The 17232-nt window shown below is 32.5% G+C and overlaps 2 protein-coding genes across 6 annotated transcripts; both read left to right on the top strand.

The window, feature by feature from the left end:
- The first annotated feature begins 605 nt into the window (after positions 1 to 605).
- On the top strand, positions 606 to 10274 carry LOC108729423 (AKT-interacting protein). 5 transcript variants are annotated; one of them, XM_018458541.1, is made up of 7 exons: positions 8060 to 8253; positions 8672 to 8853; positions 8918 to 8982; positions 9362 to 9462; positions 9527 to 9714; positions 9801 to 9969; positions 10056 to 10274. In XM_018458541.1, the coding sequence occupies exons 1-7, from the start codon at positions 8242 to 8244 to the stop codon at positions 10134 to 10136; spliced, it is 798 nt and encodes a 265-aa protein (XP_018314043.1). In that variant the 5' UTR covers positions 8060 to 8241; the 3' UTR covers positions 10137 to 10274. The 5 variants fall into 5 exon arrangements, with proteins under 5 accessions (XP_018314040.1, XP_018314039.1, XP_018314041.1 ...); XM_018458538.1 differs by lacking the exons at positions 8060 to 8253; positions 8918 to 8982; positions 9362 to 9462; ... (1 more) ...; positions 9801 to 9969; positions 10056 to 10274 and adding exons at positions 606 to 629; positions 2294 to 2545; positions 4122 to 5992 and having other exon boundaries at positions 8672 to 8769; XM_018458537.1 differs by lacking the exons at positions 8060 to 8253; positions 8918 to 8982; positions 9362 to 9462; ... (1 more) ...; positions 9801 to 9969; positions 10056 to 10274 and adding exons at positions 749 to 861; positions 2294 to 2545; positions 4122 to 5992 and having other exon boundaries at positions 8672 to 8769.
- A 1559-nt stretch (positions 10275 to 11833) lies between these two features.
- LOC108729437 (cdc42 homolog) lies at positions 11834 to 16401 on the top strand. The gene is made up of 5 exons (XM_018458559.1): positions 11834 to 12096; positions 13448 to 13646; positions 13740 to 13849; positions 13930 to 14127; positions 14375 to 16401. The coding sequence occupies exons 2-5, from the start codon at positions 13469 to 13471 to the stop codon at positions 14462 to 14464; spliced, it is 576 nt and encodes a 191-aa protein (XP_018314061.1). The 5' UTR covers positions 11834 to 12096; positions 13448 to 13468; the 3' UTR covers positions 14465 to 16401.
- Positions 16402 to 17232: the final 831 nt, after the last annotated feature.

Below are 17232 nucleotides of genomic sequence, written 5' to 3' on the forward strand. Positions count from 1 at the left end.
CAATGGCTGCGTTCAGCAGAACGTTTGTTTTGCAACTGTTGGAAGTTTCCTTCGCGCTAATTGGATCATACTTTTAGATCTAGAAGAATGGTCCTATCTCAGCAGACAATCATAAAACGGTTGCAAAACTGTTGAGTCTGCTGAACGCAGCCAATCTTTACCCCAGATCTATACAATAGGGTTTTAAGCCTCAAGCCATAAGAAATGAGCGAATCACAGTCGATTATTCCCCTCGGATTCGACTGTAATTGGTTAATTTCTTACGACTTAAGTCTTAAAACACCTATTGTAGATCGGGACATCCTGTATATCATGTGAATATCGAATTTTTTGATATATAATTTGCGTACCAATTTCCGCGCTGTATTAACGCTCTCATTGCCCATATATTTTATTATTGTAGTTTAAAAAAAAAGTTAACTTACCCTGGATCAATCGATTAATTAAAAAACTCACCCAATATTATAAAGAGAGACAGCGTGAAGAACGGTCGTGAAGCACAAGCAAGTTCGGACCGGCATGCGTAAGAATATACGTTCCGACCAATAGGAACGAAGAAGAAACTACTTCCAAGAGTTCCAAGTCCCAAGAATTTATCAGATTGAGATGGACACTATAGCATCATGTATGTAAGTACTGTGATAGCACGCACGTGTTTAACACTTTGGCCCGTATTCATAATCAGACCTTATATTTAAGGCTTCCTTAAATTTATCTTCAGATGCTCTACGAATTATTTCATTGGCTACTGAGCATCTAAAGATAAATTTAAGGAAGCCTCAAGTATAAGGTCTGACTATGAATACGGGCATTTGTCTTTCCACTATGATGCGAAGATCGGTGCGAAGATCGTTATGAAAGGTTAGAAATGAATTGGAAGTCGCATCAAATCCACCTTGTTATTAAATCTATCGAAAAATAAGTATGCGAAGCGCAAATAAATATACCATGAACGTGAGTGTTGAAATAATGCGTCGGACGTGTACAGAGATATCTGAATCGCCGAAAAACGATGTAATTTCGTGAGTCACGAAAAAACGCGAAGTATCGAGTGTTCGAGCAGTTACAAGTAATTATAACGACATCCGAGCGATTGTAACGTTTGGCATTTTAGAAGATTTCCGAAATCGGAAATTTATATAAATATATATTACGCGAGATGGAAATTGTGTTGTGATCGAATTTCGTCCACAGTAGGTGTTTCCCATTTGATGACAAGTCGACACAAGTGTCGTTCTATCTTTGTCACTCTCTGAATGTCAACTTGATTGAAGGGTAGAGCAATGCTTGTATTGACTTGTATTTATCAAAACCGTACACAGAACGCAGCAAAACTTCCTGCTTTGCCGCGCGGTGGGAATTAGCGTAGCAGCCACGTGTTTAACACTTTGGCCCGTATTCATAATCAGACCTTATATTTAAGGCTTCCTTAAATTTATCTTCAGATGCTCTACGAATTATTTCATTGGCTACTGAGCATCTAAAGATAAATTTTAGGAAGCCTTAAGTATAAGGTCTGACTATGAATACGGGCATTAATTTCACCAACCACGGTTAGATTAACCGACGGTTAAAGTTAGCAGGGGGTGGCCAACAGACATTCATATTCTCTCGTAACCTCTTATATATTGTCAATTTTACGGAGCTTTGTCTATCTGAAATTTCATCAGTGTGTGAGAATACAAAATGAATGATATTATAAATTACATATTTTTTGACGAATTTGCTGTATAATACACTGTTTATTCCCACAAATTTCAGGTTAGAGCCAAGAGGTTACGAGAAAATATGTGTCTGTTGGTCACCCTGCTAACTTTAACCGTCGGTTAATCTAACCGTGGTTGGTGAAATTGGCCCTTACCAAAGTTATAACATTGATGTTATGTACGTAGTCTATTATATGTTATAAAACTGGCCAATTACAATCATTTCATTCTTTAGAAGAATAGCTATGATTGCCCAGTTTCATAATGTGTTATAACTTCGGCATAAATCGAGTTGTGTAAACGTAGTCATTTATAAGTCATTTATAAATATAAATACAGTTTTGATGAGATTTTGCAACAAAAAGATTAAGAAAGCATAAGCTAAAATAAAAAAATTATTTTGTTTTACAATTTTTGTATTGTATTTTTATATAATTTTTATAAAAACATCAAAACAAAATTTCTATAAGACTTGTATAAATTCGAATACTGTAGTGATATTATACTTGAGTGCGCGTACGCTAAATAGCGACTTGTCTAATAGCATTGAAACAAATGATGAAAAAAGTCTTAATATGATCCAACAGCCAGATAAGACCGTAATCTGACTTGATGGACGAATTGGAAATATATGGAGAAAAACATCAAACCAAACGATTAATTATGGATTTAACTGAGGAAGATGTTGATATAATTAGCATAAGTAGTCAAGAAGAAATACAAAATCGAACAAAAAAATTGGACAACGATGAATGTGCGAGTCCGGAACGACGAAAAATTAACGTGGTCGAAATAGGATCTCCAATTCTCACCACAAATCGTGGATTTAACAGGATTCTGTAAGTTTATGTTTTTTTAAACTAAATTAAGTTGAAGTTAATAATGGCTTATAAAATTAATTTAAGTACGTTAAAGTTGAATGAACAAAAAATTAACTTAAAGTTAAAATTATATTAAGATTTAATTAATTAAAGTTAAACGAAAAGTTAATTTTGAAAAATATTTTTATTCAACCAGAAAGTTCTAATTTTTAAAAAATCAGATTACTATAAATAAAAACAATTACATACAAAAAATATAATATAGATCATTAAATAAATTTAATATTTTATTTGTAAATTTTATATAGTATAACAAAGAAAAAAGTTTTTCATATAGCAATGTATTTTTTCTTGTACAATAAATAACTTATTTTTACGTAGGAATTTTCAAATAGTATCTTGTCGATAATTAGATGTTTAACAAGGATAGAATGATGCAATAAATGCAGTCCCTAAGTTTGTCAATTTTCCACATTCATTTCTTTAAGCACACGAGCGTCCCGCTTATCACATCACGATGCATTCAGTACTATAACCGCTTATTGGGAATTCAGCGAGCTTTTGCATCTGATTGACATAGGGCGGTATTCATAGTCCTTATTTCAAGATCGTCTTAAGTAATGTCTTAGGCCCAGTTCCACAACTCACGGTTAACTCTTAACCGAGGTTCAACTTGTTTCTCATCTCTTTCCAATTCTAGAATTAGAAAAAGACAATGAATAAGTTGACCTTGGTTAAGAGTTAACTGTGAGTTGTGGAACTAGGCCTTAAGATGCTAATATGGTCTTCTGATTGGTTCGTGATATCTTAAGACTGTACTTAAGATGGTCTTGAATATAAGAATCGTATATGAATACCGCCCATAGAGACCTAGTTTCACAACTCATGGTTAATTCTTAACCAAGGTTCAACTTATTTCTCATCTTTTTCCAATTCTAGAATTGGAAAGAGATAACGAATAAGTTGAACATCTGGGTAGCGATCATGTAACTTTTTCTCTAAAGCGGAAACGTAAAAAGTGAACATTTTTTGTATGTATGTGTATATACATATGTATGAACATACATACATAAAAATTTTCACTTTTCGCGTTTTCGCTCTAGCGAAAAAGTTACATGATCGCTACCGTATTAAGAGTTAACGTAGGTCTGTTCTTTTTAGTTAAAGTTTTTGCTTTAGTTCATCTTTCTTCGTTTTCTCTCTGGAGAGAAGAAGAGAAGAGATGAACCATGCAAAAAGTTCAGCTAAAAAGAATAGGCTTCGTGAGTTGTGAAACTGGCCCACATAGTCCGTTAGATTTAAAAATATAGATCAAACAATGCACAGTGTAAATGGTTGTAGTACTGAATGCATTCAGTCATTGAGCTTTCTGTGAAAGCTTCTAGTTCTCTAATCACTAATGTTTCAGATTTTATTGAAAAAAATATTGTTTAGAGAAATAAAATAAATTTTAATTTGAAAAGAGTAAAAGTTAATTAAAGTTTAAAAGTAATTAGCTTAAGTTAAAAATTAATTTATTTGAAATTAATTAAATTAACTTAAAAGTGTGTTTTTAACTTTTTAACTTCTATGTAACTTTTAATTTATAAACTAGTTACCCAACCTTGGAAATTAAAGAAGAACTGCAGGAGATTACCCTTAAAGAAAAAAAACACTCTAAGAACAGCGAAAGTGATGAAGTTGAAGAAGACTTACATTTTCTAGAACAATCTAAAGATACTCAGGAGATGGAACAACTAATACAGTCGCTACTTGTAAAAGAAAAAGAAAATTGGATTAATATTCAAAAATCAAAACCGAAACAGACCAAAAATTTAAAAGCGGTTTGTCCAAATTCGGTAGAGTTATTGAGTGAAAATAACAATAACGATCTTGAAATTATTAATAAAACTCTTGAGCCCATAAATAAGTTAGTTAATGGAGATAATAGCGGAAACGAAGTTACGCGTCAATTTAATCCAGATACAACTAAGTTGTATAGAACTACCATAAATCCTACCATAGAAAGCGAGGTAGGCGAAATTAGACATAAGGTAGCAAAAACAAATACGTGTACTACAAAACAAATAGATAATAAGAATAAAGTGAATAATTGTAAAGCTGTGATAGTTCAACCACGAAATTACGGCAAGGTAGCTAGAAGACCCATAAGAATGACAACATTAAAATACCCCGATTTAACAAATTTTCCTTTACGGGCAAACAAAAAAATTAATGTTCGTAAACTGAAGCGTAAGCAAAAAATAGCGTTAAGTAAGGCTAAACAATTAGCGAAAAAGGTGTGGAAACTCAATGTTACAAAATCACTAGCCGCAACTCGAAAGATAGCTAGACGACAACAACCCAAATCCATTCCACTTACAGAAGAAAAGGATGAAGTTAAGGTGAACAATGTACGAAGGACGATGGAGACTTCGTCAGAAACAAGTTTGAGCGACATCGAGCAACAGCTGGAAAAAGACGAGAAGACACTACTGCAAAAACTTAAGAACGAATTAAGTAATAAACAGGAAATTTTATTGCGGAGACAACACATAAAACATATGCGCGAAATCGTACAACAACTCGAAAAAGAAAACGTTGGATATAAAGCAGCCGATATACAGACAGGACAACGACAATTAGAGATTACCAGGGCGATTAACATGTTCTATCAGTTAAAAAATGAAAGTACTATGTATGAAGACAATTTCGTTATCAAGGATCAAGCAGGATATGACACAATCCAATGCCATGTAAAATTTACGATCAAAGATTTAAGACCAGAAGGTTATTGTGGACCACGAGTATTTCATACAATGTACGACTTAGTGGAGGATCGTTTAACAAGACATATTGTTATGCGTAAGAATGACGGCACCCAGCAAGTGGAACAATTACCAGTAATTGAAATTAAACCGTCCACATCCGGAATGGCAGATGGGAATAAAAAAGGATTGTCCGGAAAGAAAAGGAAAATATTATCTTCCGAATCCAACTTTATGGAGAAAGTGCAAATATCGAACGAAAAGAAGAAAAAGAAGAACAAAATTGATATATCGAGCAAAGCACTGAAACACGCAACAGCAAGTCGAACGCAAAGAAACGATGGCAAATTCAAACCAACAGAAGAACAGATCACAACATCCACAAATAAACAAACAAAAAATAATCAGGAAATCATTTCCGCTAAAGATCTTAATCTTCTTCCCCACAACAAAAATCTACAACAAAAGTTGAGCTTTGAAAAAAAAATTTTCACCCTCGAAGTGATGAAGTTGCCGGCTTTGAATCCGACGTCGACCGCATTGTTAAAATCAAAAGAACCAGAGACTGGAAATCAACTACCGGAGAGCCAGCCAGAAGAATCTGCAGTGGATGAGCTACAGAATCCACAAATTATGAATAATAATCAAGCGATGGCGACATTTTCTGAAGAAGACGTGGAGAAGCAGCCGAATGTCGAACAAGTTATGGAAAATAACGGTAATTCCAAGAATATTGATCGTAAGAATGCTGAAAAATGTGATTAAAAGATTTTAGAGACATCAAGTGTGATTTGGTACAAATTTAAGATTTTTTATTTTTTTATTAAGTGAGTTAAAGTTTTCAATATTTTATTTTAAATTCGAAATGCGAAATAAGCTTTGTGTAATCATAAATTCGTTTAGTTATGAAAAGTCATGATATGTTCACTATATTATAAAAATTAAATATGATTTCGTTGAAATCGTAACAAAGGTTGTTTTGTTCAGAGGATGATCTTGTACAATTAATGTTTGAAGTTATTCGATATTTGTGAAAATTTATTTTAGTTCATCAAATTGTACAACAAAATTAAATTTAGGTTTAAGATTATAGATGTGTTATGAGATTGACAACTTCACAAGGAGCTAATTATAGCTTTGAAATTTGTTTTTATTTTTGTATTAATAAAATTAATAAAATTAATAAAATTCTTAATTTTTATCATAAATCTAAATTCATAGTATCTCTCTCTCTCTCTCTCTCTCTCTCACCATAAAAATCTCCAATTTCATCACAAAATTTAATTTATAACAAAGTTTCATCATAAAGTCAAAATTTAAAAGTTTCCAGTTAATGAAAAACTTAAATTTACTGTAATTATGTTCAGTTCTAGAGATTTTAACTATAAAATCTTTAATTGTATTATAGTTTCATTAATTTTACCATAGAATCCTAAAGTTTTTCACCATAAAATTTCTTAAATTTAAAGTCAAGTCTAAACTGGAAATTCACCACAGATAGAATTATAGGATTTCTGTTATTAAAATCTCTATTTCTTGCCATACACATATGAAGTTTCTACATATCCGTAGGAAATTAAAAATAAAGGAATTATTCAGAACAGTCCAGTTAAATTTTGCTTAAAAAATTTGTTATGTTCAGATTCCACAGCTCTTTATTAGGATTTTCGCTATTATCAAAACCTGCTTACAAAATGGTATCTATGCAGTAAGAATTAATTTATATCACAAGAAATATTCATAGCCAGTTCTAATATATAGATGAAGGCGTTTGGTTTGAACGCTTTTTCAGCATTTATTATTTTACGTTCAATGAACGGTGAAGACAATGACACGTACTACAAGTGCTTAAAGCGCGTGAGTGTCAAAACCGAACGCAGCCGAAATCGTGCACTATCGCCATTTGATACTTTATCAGTCTAGTGAATCTTTAAAAATCTCTTCAAGCGAGCTGGAATTTGCATCATTGGGTCCGCGTATCACTGAACGGACGTGTAACCATGTGCATTGATAAATTGCGGTTTTTAACAAATATTTGGATAATACATTATTAAATTCATGATTTAATTTTTATTATATAAATTTCGCATAAATAAGTGCGCATACTTTTAACGCTATAATAACATATTGTCAAAAAATTACAATTTTTTCTCTATAGAGTTATCATCTCTGTTGATAATGAAACTCGGATGATAACATTATGATTGGTAATGTCATCGTTCTTCACTTACCCTCGAATCCATTTTGGCTGTGTTCCAAATTTACTGCCAGCACAGAAAATGCTATAGTTTACGTTACGTGCACTATAGATTTTCAGTACTGGCAGTCAATTTTGGAACACAGCCTTTATAGTCACGAAAATTTATCCAGGGGTGGCTCTCTTAATAATGTCTTGTTAAAGTCACTAGATTTCTAAAGTACCGCAATTGATTTCAGAAATGTTGCGACAAAATGGCCAAAGTGTACATAATACACGATTTCAAGCATGGTGGTTCATCTTTTAAACTGTACTTACACGTCCCTTCGTGCCCTTTCATGCACTAAATTTCTACAATAAATAAACCCGTATTGAACTAAAGAACACATAAATTAAGCATTCGTACATATTTTTTTGTTCATAAAGAAACTAATTACAATTAAAAAATATTGATTTACATGACGGCTTCATTTTCCTAAATAAAGCACGTAATACAAATGCATAAATTCGAAATGGCCGCGTTTTTTTGCGATAAAATGGACGAGTTTGCGGTACTTTATAGATCTTAGTGACTTTATGTTTTGTCGATGTCGATGCCAATTGGGAGCTGATCAGAAATCGGAGCTTTCATGTCATATGATTCACGACTGACGCCACTCCATCAGACCATCAACTGCTATTGACAAGAGTACCTTATCTCGCACTTTGCAATTGTAATGTAGCGAGTTATTAAATCTTTATTTCTACTTGTTTTCTCATGATCACTCATCATGTCCGCTAAGGTGATCCTTTTAACATATATCAAAAGATATAATAGTATTTTGCTCCATGTTCGTAAATTTGCATAATAATATAAATAATAATGTATAATTATATATAATAATAAACCAAATCTTACAGTTGAATGTGGTGAAAGTGGAAAGTCATAGATACATTTGTCTTGTTTTTTTACTTCATATGTACCTTAGAAATATAAGAGTGATATTATTCTCTCTGCTGATTAGTCTTTTAATAATAATACAAAGAATATATATATATATATATAAAAAAGCTTCTAACTAGAAGCAATAAAAATAGAGTCATATACATTTATTTTGTTTTGCTCTTAATAAATATATTTTAACATTTAATAGTGTGGTAATATTTTAGTTATCATTTTTGTAATAATCATTGTTAATAATATTCTGTTTCTTATTTCAGAACGAAGACAGCAAGGATGATAATCTAAACAGGCAAGGCTCGTTCAGGAAGCTTGTGCCAGGAAGCAATCATGGAGATTCTCCATTGAGCATGTCTGCGAAAATGATTGATAGACCAATTATGTGGCAAATCAACAAGCAACATGCTATTTTCTCACAGGAATACAATGTTTTGTCTGAGTAGTAAGTTTAGTAATGTTATCAGATGTGTATGAAAAGATAGTTAATTTTGTATGATATTTTCCAGCAAGATGTTGTGTTCTCAAGATTTGAAGGGGATTTATGTGATACCATCTGCTTTGAATGCTTTACGTAAGTATTGTTAAAGACTATATAAGTTGTGTTTAGTATATTCAAAATTTGGCATGCAATTTTCTATGATAACTTTTAATCTGTGATATTAATGTTTCGAAACAGGAATTAGTACCATTCTGTAACTTGCATGTCAAGGAACAAATACCCTTTCCTTTTTGTTTTCTTGTTTGCATACTACGTTTCTTTCTATTGAAATGTTAGTATGTTTTTGATAGGTGTAAACCTATTTTATAGGTCTTGCTCTTCCCGATTACGACTTGTATAATGGTTCTGATGTAAATATATCTATACTATATCTTTTGCCTATTTCACTTTAATGTAGTTAAACTAGCGATTGTAAAAAGTTCTAATATTTCATCTTCACATTTTGTCGCAGTGTGGTTTGGTGTACAGTTCATTCGGCAAGGAATCTACAAAGGCGGAGTTTTTAGATTCACCATTACACTGCCTCCTAACTTCCCACAAGGAGATTGCCCTGTAAGAATACTGACTCGTAGATAATCGACCTTGTGTATAGTTTTTTCACTCAAGTGTGTTTTAGAAAGTTATGTTTGAAACTCAAATATTCCATCCATTAATAAATCCAGAAAGTGGAGAATTGTGCACGTCATGGGAATTTCCTGAATGGAGAAGGAACAACAGAATTTGGCAATTATTGCAGTATATCACTAAGATATTCACTAAACTAGATGCGAAAATGACTCCAGTAAACGAGGAGGCATCTAGCTTGTAAGTATATTTGTCTTTGAAAGAAATGTGAAAATAATGTATCATTCAGAATATCTACATGTGTGAATTAATCGGCGATATTGCAGGCATGAAAATAATTTTGAAGCTTTTCGGGAACGTGTGAAAGCGTGCGTAAAGGAAAGCGTAAATCAAGTGTTTAACCCACCTACACTGGATGATCCACATTATATTACATTTAATCCATATGTGAAAGAAGTACACGACCCCATTAAACAAGAAATTTACGAACCAAAAGTAAATAAGTATTTGAGTGTATTATTTTCATTACGATAAAAAACGTATTAAGTTTACATATTTAATCAATTTATCGCATTTTGCAGGACGAAGAAAACAAGCCACTGGGTTTATCGTGGGTACAACCTGGTTCGCTTCAGCCATTTTCAAAACCAGAAGCAAGATAATGAAGAAATTTTAAACGCTGGCTACAGTGAAACAATATACGTCCTTAAGAGCTATACGAAGAAATTATTGCTCTCTCGGCAATCGTGCAGACGATGTCGATAAAGTCACAAAAATTATTAGACAAAAGCTATTTTTTCTATTCAAAGAGTTTATGTGTCTTAACATTTTATATAGGATTATATGTGTTAAAGAGAGAGAATGCTTAGAACAAATTATAATATATATAAAATACTCTTGTAATTAAATTAAGACATAGAGATTATTAACATAATTGTTCAAAAATATGCAAAATTTTATTATATAATTTTTATTTTAATACATATATCACTAGTGTCTCAATTATTTCTGTACTTGATTACAATTATGACAAATCCATTATAACTCAGGGATCCTATAGTTGTCTGTTTTATTGATTCAATAGGACTATGTATCATTGATATATCACTACATATTATCACATCAATATCGCACTACGATATCGCACTACGACAGAACGAGTTTTGTGCGTTGCCGGCCTCAATTCGTTTTGTTTCAGCGTTTTACATTTTTGAGAAAGTGCCTTTTTCTCATTTTGTTAACTTATTTATTTAATTATAACAATTTTTTATAATATACAATTTTATAAATACTTTATAAAAATCTTTGTTAAAATCAGGGCTCGGTAAAATAACTGATACGACTTATTTAAAATAAAAAATATAAAATAGGTTTCAGAAAATTATTTAAAATACAAAATCGATAAAAAAAATTGATACAACTTATTTAAAATAAAACATAGAATAAGTTCCAAAAACTTTTTAAAATATTAAATAAGAAATAGGTCAGAAGAAGTTATTTAAAATAATAGATACTAAATAACTTTTTAATTTTTTTTTATTTAAAATATATATTTTAAATAAATGTATTTGAAATAAGACCGAGCCCTGGTTAAAATACACATAAAAATCGTTTAATAATTTTTATATACTTGTAAAAGTGATGAAAATTTAGAGAACACGAATGACTCAATGTGTGTTTGGGAAAAAATGGGTATATTAGTACTTTACATTCACTTCTTCAGAGAACAGTAGTGTGCGAGAGCATTTTGCGGTTACAGGATGTGCATTCTGTTTCATGCACGATGTGTATAATGCATCATTTATCCTTGTTTAACATTCGATACAAGGATAAATGATGCATCATGCCGGCGCATTATGCGTGAAACAGAACGCAACCAGGAAAAAGGCCCTCATCCTCATGTCCTCTCTCAGGTTTCTCTCTCTCTGGGGTGCGTCCCAAAACCTAACTACACTAACCAAAACTCTATAGTTAACGTTACGTCAACTAAGGTAAACGTCCCAGTGTCCGAATAGTTACACAAAATATTTATTTAAATTAATATTAATCTCAAATGCTTTTTTTAGCTTAAAGATCAATTTGAATTGTCTTTTGTCATTAAACATCTATTCATATTATTATTTTCCGTCAGCATATTAATTTTCCAAGTGGGTTCAAATAATTTTTCCTTGCTTAAGGTAGTCTTGAGTTTTCAAATGAATAAAAAATTATATTAAAAACCTTTTTGATATTATAAATTATATTATTTATTAGAATCTAACGCTTAAACGTCCGTCTACTAGGACATTTACCTTATAGAGTTTTGGTTACTGTAGTGACGTTTTGGAACGCAGCCTTGGTAGCCAGTGGTAGCATCGTCGCATAGGGATCCGGCTTTAATCGAGGCTGAAGGGTCTCTAAAAAATCGTGATTGTCGACGAGGAGAAAAATAACATACATGGCAGGATAGGGGCGCGTGGAGCTGGAGCGTAACTTGTGCAACGATTTCCCAAGCTCGCGACCGTCAAGCACGACTCCTTGAAAGACACCGTATTCGTTACCGGCACGCTCGAAGCCGCATCTGCCGTCCGGGATTATGAGTTGCGGCGGTCGTAACCTTTAATGACAGTTTCGCATATTCAGGTAACGTACTCCGTTGTATTTGAGAATCTGTATTCATATAAGGCTCGAATCCTCGAGCTCGCGCTACATCTTACTGCGGAAGTCTCGGCGTCACACAGCCCTCGCGCCGTAGATACATATCTACGGTTAGGTTAGGTTTAGGGCGGAATACGTCGGCCACGAAGGGCTCCTAGGCTGGGATAATTATTGCATGATTTTGTTGTTAATATTGTTACACAATGACTTTCCAAAATGTTTTTATTATGCTTTCATTATTATTATTATTATGTGTAAATTATGGACGCGTATGTTATTGATAAGAAATTGTATATTGATATTTATTAATGTATGTAGATATGCATGTGTATTATTGATAAAAAAATGATTGTGCAAGATATTACGAAAAAAATAGAAGTTGCTTAATTGGTCGATCTGGGATAAACTACTTGTATCGAGTTAAATTCCTTCATTTTAATTGATTAGGATATACACTTAACTTTTGTATGAATGTTGGAACTGTTGAGTCATTATGTGTGTGTTGATCATTCTTTAAATGGTTGTAGGTTTTAGTTAAGCTACTGTATGTTTTCTTGCTTGATTGCTTGCATTTTAGTAAATTACCAGAAATTATGTGTCTAGAGCTTTATTTTGATTCTTATCAAGTACCATCTAGATATCATTTTATCCTTATTGTTTACCGAACGTTAAGGCTGGAGCATAGATCTTTACATAATGCATAAAGTTTAAGAGAATTTAGACCAATCAGTCTTCTTTCCATGAAGGATTCTAATTGCTTCTCTAATTTTATGTTAGACCTGTCCAATTTTAGCTGCGGAGTCAAAATACAAAGCCATCAATGAAAAAAAATAATCAATATGGATAAGATTTCAGATGCTGTAAAATATTTATACTCGTTTGAGCGACGCTTTTCAATACTTTACAGTCCTCGAAATCTTCCATTCCAATCTTCGAAATCCATATTGTTTTTTTATGTTGATGCATTTTGGCTCCGAAGTAAAATTGGACAGGTTTGTTTTATGGATTATATGCAAAGGTCTGTGCTCCGACCTTTCAACAAATGGTTTCAACAACTTTCCAGCAAGAAACAGTCTAACACAGTGGATCATTTGATTTTTATTTAACATTATCAGACAAGGATGTAATGATTCACTATGTTAGGTATATTATATCTGTGTCTCTTGCTGGAAAGCAAGAGCTAAGGATGACATGATACTTGAGTGACACTCAGGTGGGAATCTGAACACAGCCCTGTATGATACAATTCTAGTAATTTACCAGAACGTAAGCAATTCAGCAAGAAAAATTACATTGTGTGCCACTGGTTTTACATATCGTGGATATCATGTTTTAGGTCACATAAGAAGCACCAAAAATGCAGACGATAAAGTGTGTTGTGGTAGGTGATGGAGCAGTCGGTAAAACGTGTCTCTTGATTTCGTATACCACGAACAAGTTTCCTTCTGAATATGTGCCTACTGTTTTTGACAACTATGCAGTAACTGTGATGATAGGAGGTGATCCATATACATTAGGATTATTTGATACAGCAGGTAAAAGGTCTTCCTTTTTGAATTATTTCTTATAATGGCAGTTCATTCTATATAATATTTCGTAACTCAATTGTACTTTTTGTCTTTTCTTAGGTCAGGAAGACTATGATAGATTGCGTCCTTTAAGTTATCCTCAGACCGACGTGTTTCTCGTGTGCTTCTCAGTTGTATCGCCGTCATCATTCGAAAATGTAAAAGAAAAGGTAATGTATCTGTCCATTACGTTCCTGTATGTGAGCGTAATTCAATTGAAATTCTGTTGTAAAAACATGTTGTTCTGCAGTGGGTACCAGAAATAACACATCATTGTCAGAGAACTCCATTTTTACTTGTCGGAACTCAAATCGATTTAAGAGATGATGTCGCAACAACAGAGAAACTTGCAAAGAACAAACAGAAGCCAATATCTGGCGAACAGGGGGAAAAACTTGCTAAGGAACTCAAGGCTGTAAAATATGTAGAGTGCAGTGCTCTGACGCAGGTAAATAAAAATTAGTCATTTTTGTTTTAATTATAAGCTTTATCTGTAAAATATATTGATTGACATATTTATAATAGAAAATTTTTTTATAAGACAGAAGATGTTAAACTATTACTTTAATTAAATATTTGATAAATCTATTAGTAGCTATACTGATTGTGAGTAAAATAAAAGAAAATTATATTTTTTTATTATATTTTAAATAATAATATCGTAATATGAAATTGTGATTTCTTTACTATATCAGAAAGGCTTGAAGAATGTATTCGACGAAGCTATTTTAGCTGCATTGGAACCGCCCGAGCCAGTGAAGAAGAGGAAGTGTATACTTCTGTAAGGTGACAAAATATTGCCATCGATGGAACTCATGCCCGATTTCAAAACGACACTGTAGTACCAGGCGATCTTGTGTGTAGTATACTCTATATTAAATAGAACTAAATTTGCCTCTATACGAGTTCGTAATCGTATTCGAAAAGGATAAGCAAATAGTGCAGACGTCAGTCGATTGCAAATACATTCCACGACATTGAGACGATAATGACTCTTTGAGTTTATAAAGCCGGATAAAACTTTTCTATCAAATAAAAACGACTGTTTTTTCGAGGAAAGTTATTGCACAAAGCTTTCATTTTTCCAATACGACTTTCGAGAAAGAGGCGATTTGAAAGGCGCCGGGGATTTTTAAATAAATCTCGAAATCTCGTTCTAAACTCGTTGACTTTACACTTAATAGGAACGGAGATATGGAGAAACAAATAAAGATTGGTGCTATTATTCAACAATATTTTTTTAAGTCGAAACATTTACCGAGATAAGGTATCTGAGTCGCATCGATATCTGATAGAGTACTCGTTTGAGTAATAGGAGCGTTCAAATATCTTTCGCTAAAGCGATGATTGTTTCGGTACGTATTAGAATGAAATTTCCGTTCTTGGCGACGTCAGTATTAGGAGCTCTATGGTGAATGTATAAAACGATAAGTATCATAGCAGTATCACTAGATATATTATCAGTTACATGTGACACAAAAAGACTACTACTAATTCTAACAACCTATCTTATTATAAAGTATCTTTATTGATATTGGAGGCTCTTATCGCGTTTTCGACACTGCAAACTTATTTGGATATTAGTATAATTACAAGATGGAAGTTACTATAATGAGTAATTTTATCATTTGTCCTTTTTAAAGTGTTATTGTAAAAGTTCTCTAATATCAATAATATTAATAATAAATTTTTGAACACATCTTTTAAACTATATACGGCAGCTGTCTTAAAGAGGGAAAGCTTTCGAGAAAACCGACCAATTTTTTTGTATATCTTTGAATGCTGTTTTCCTATATAGCAAAGTATTTTCAGCAACTTTACAACCATTTAATAAATCAGAATTAAAGAGCTTCTAAACACCAATGTTAGCCTCCCTTCCAGTAACTATACTGGATGCATTTAGTACATGATGGAAAGCTTTAAGATTGCTTAAATGATCATACGAGGGAAGAAGGGAGAAAAGGATTGCCTGCAATGGGGGAGAATAAGATAACTAGGGAGTAAAACAACGGCACGCTGTACCAATTTTGGACAGCGTAAACAATATTTAAGATTCCTACTAAGATTGTATACACGATTTCTTTCAATTGTCATATAATGTTGCATGCAATGAATTTATAAGCGATTCACACTCGGCAGCATGCGACTAGCTGATTTTTTGTAACTGTCCGAATTGTCGCATATCGTTAGTTTTATTAACATGATGCTCGTTGCAATGCATTCGATATGTGAAAGTCGAACGCAGGGGATGTTGGGAGAGAAAGCATTTTATCAAAAAGGATTAATCAACTTTTACACTACGGATTCAGTTAAAAATAACAGCATTTGTTAGCACTGTAATGTGTCGTAATATATAGACACGATCATGTAACGAAATATTCGCATAAATATATTTATACCATGTATATGACGTCCGTTTGTTTTTTATTCGTTAAGGTATCTGATTCTCTCATATTAGTGCATCTTTGTATTATCTTTACCCCCCCTTATTCAAAGAAATTACTGACACTATCCCAAGAAGTAAGAATTATTCTACAAGAGATTGCGTTTAGATCGATATTGAAAATTACGATATTTATATAAGACTCGTTAATTAATAAGTTAATAAAATTCTGCTACATTTCACGATAAAATGGGACTAATAATTGTGTGAGTTAAATAAGATTAAGATAAATTTGTGAATGTGATGGGAATACTGCATCTTCAATAAATATGAATACATATCCCGTATATTCAGAATTTTATATGCGCTGCCAATATTCTTTTATGAGCAATTTTGAGAAACGTTATAGTTTATTCAGAAGATAGATATTGCATATTCCAGAACATTTGATATTAGATATTCGACGAAAGACATTAGTTATTCACTATATCAAGTTTGAACATGCGATTTTCTATCTAAAATTTATACGAGATTCTTTAATTAGTCACATTCGAGAAAATACTCTAATTAGAATAGCGCGTCAGATATGAAATATTTGAAGTCGTACACGCATTAATATATCAACGCAATTATTATTTCGAAATATTAATTGCGCGTTAAAATACGTGACGGTATATTTGGCGCATCTTATTAGTTCATATTCATCGATGATTCGCGACAATATAGGCTGTAATTATTATCTTCAATTCGGCAGGCAGGTATATTCTGTTTGACTCACGTAGTTACGTCGTAGCCATTTTCAAAATTCGCGCCTGAAATTCGTGCATAATTTTTCATACATGCATATATTTTTTTCATCGAGACCGAATATTATCAAGAGAGTCGAATCGAGCGAATTTTAAATAATTTACTAAAATGGAAGCACACAATCCAGGAAAACATGTCAAACAAAGATAAGAACACAGTTTCATTGCAGTGTAGAGTCTATCCAAACAAACTTATACATAAAAAATTATCCAATCATTTTTATTATAAAGACGCACGTCAAATGCGATTGGATAATTTTTTTTATGCATATGTTTATGCGGCTTGCATAATATTACATATTATATGCAAGTTTATTTGGATAGACTCTTAAGCTGGTATTCATAGTATTCGATTCTTTAAGGC

Source organism: Mycetomoellerius zeteki, unplaced genomic scaffold (genome assembly GCF_001594055.1).
Source record: "Mycetomoellerius zeteki isolate Tzet28-1 unplaced genomic scaffold, Tzet1.0 scaffold73, whole genome shotgun sequence".
NCBI classification, from domain to species: domain Eukaryota; kingdom Metazoa; phylum Arthropoda; class Insecta; order Hymenoptera; family Formicidae; genus Mycetomoellerius; species Mycetomoellerius zeteki.

Coding starts and splice junctions, on each gene's coding strand:
- LOC108729423 (XM_018458538.1), top strand. CDS start 2,319: ATGGACGAATTGGAAATATATGGAGAAAAACATCAAACCAAACGATTA. Junction 2,546..4,121: donor CGTGGATTTAACAGGATTCT/GTAAGTTTATGT, acceptor TTTATAAACTAG/TTACCCAACCTTGGAAATTA. Junction 5,993..8,671: donor ACAAGTTATGGAAAATAACG/GTAATTCCAAGA, acceptor TTCTTATTTCAG/AACGAAGACAGCAAGGATGA.
- LOC108729437 (XM_018458559.1), top strand. CDS start 13,469: ATGCAGACGATAAAGTGTGTTGTGGTAGGTGATGGAGCAGTCGGTAAA. Junction 13,850..13,929: donor TCGAAAATGTAAAAGAAAAG/GTAATGTATCTG, acceptor GTTGTTCTGCAG/TGGGTACCAGAAATAACACA. Junction 14,128..14,374: donor AGTGCAGTGCTCTGACGCAG/GTAAATAAAAAT, acceptor TTACTATATCAG/AAAGGCTTGAAGAATGTATT.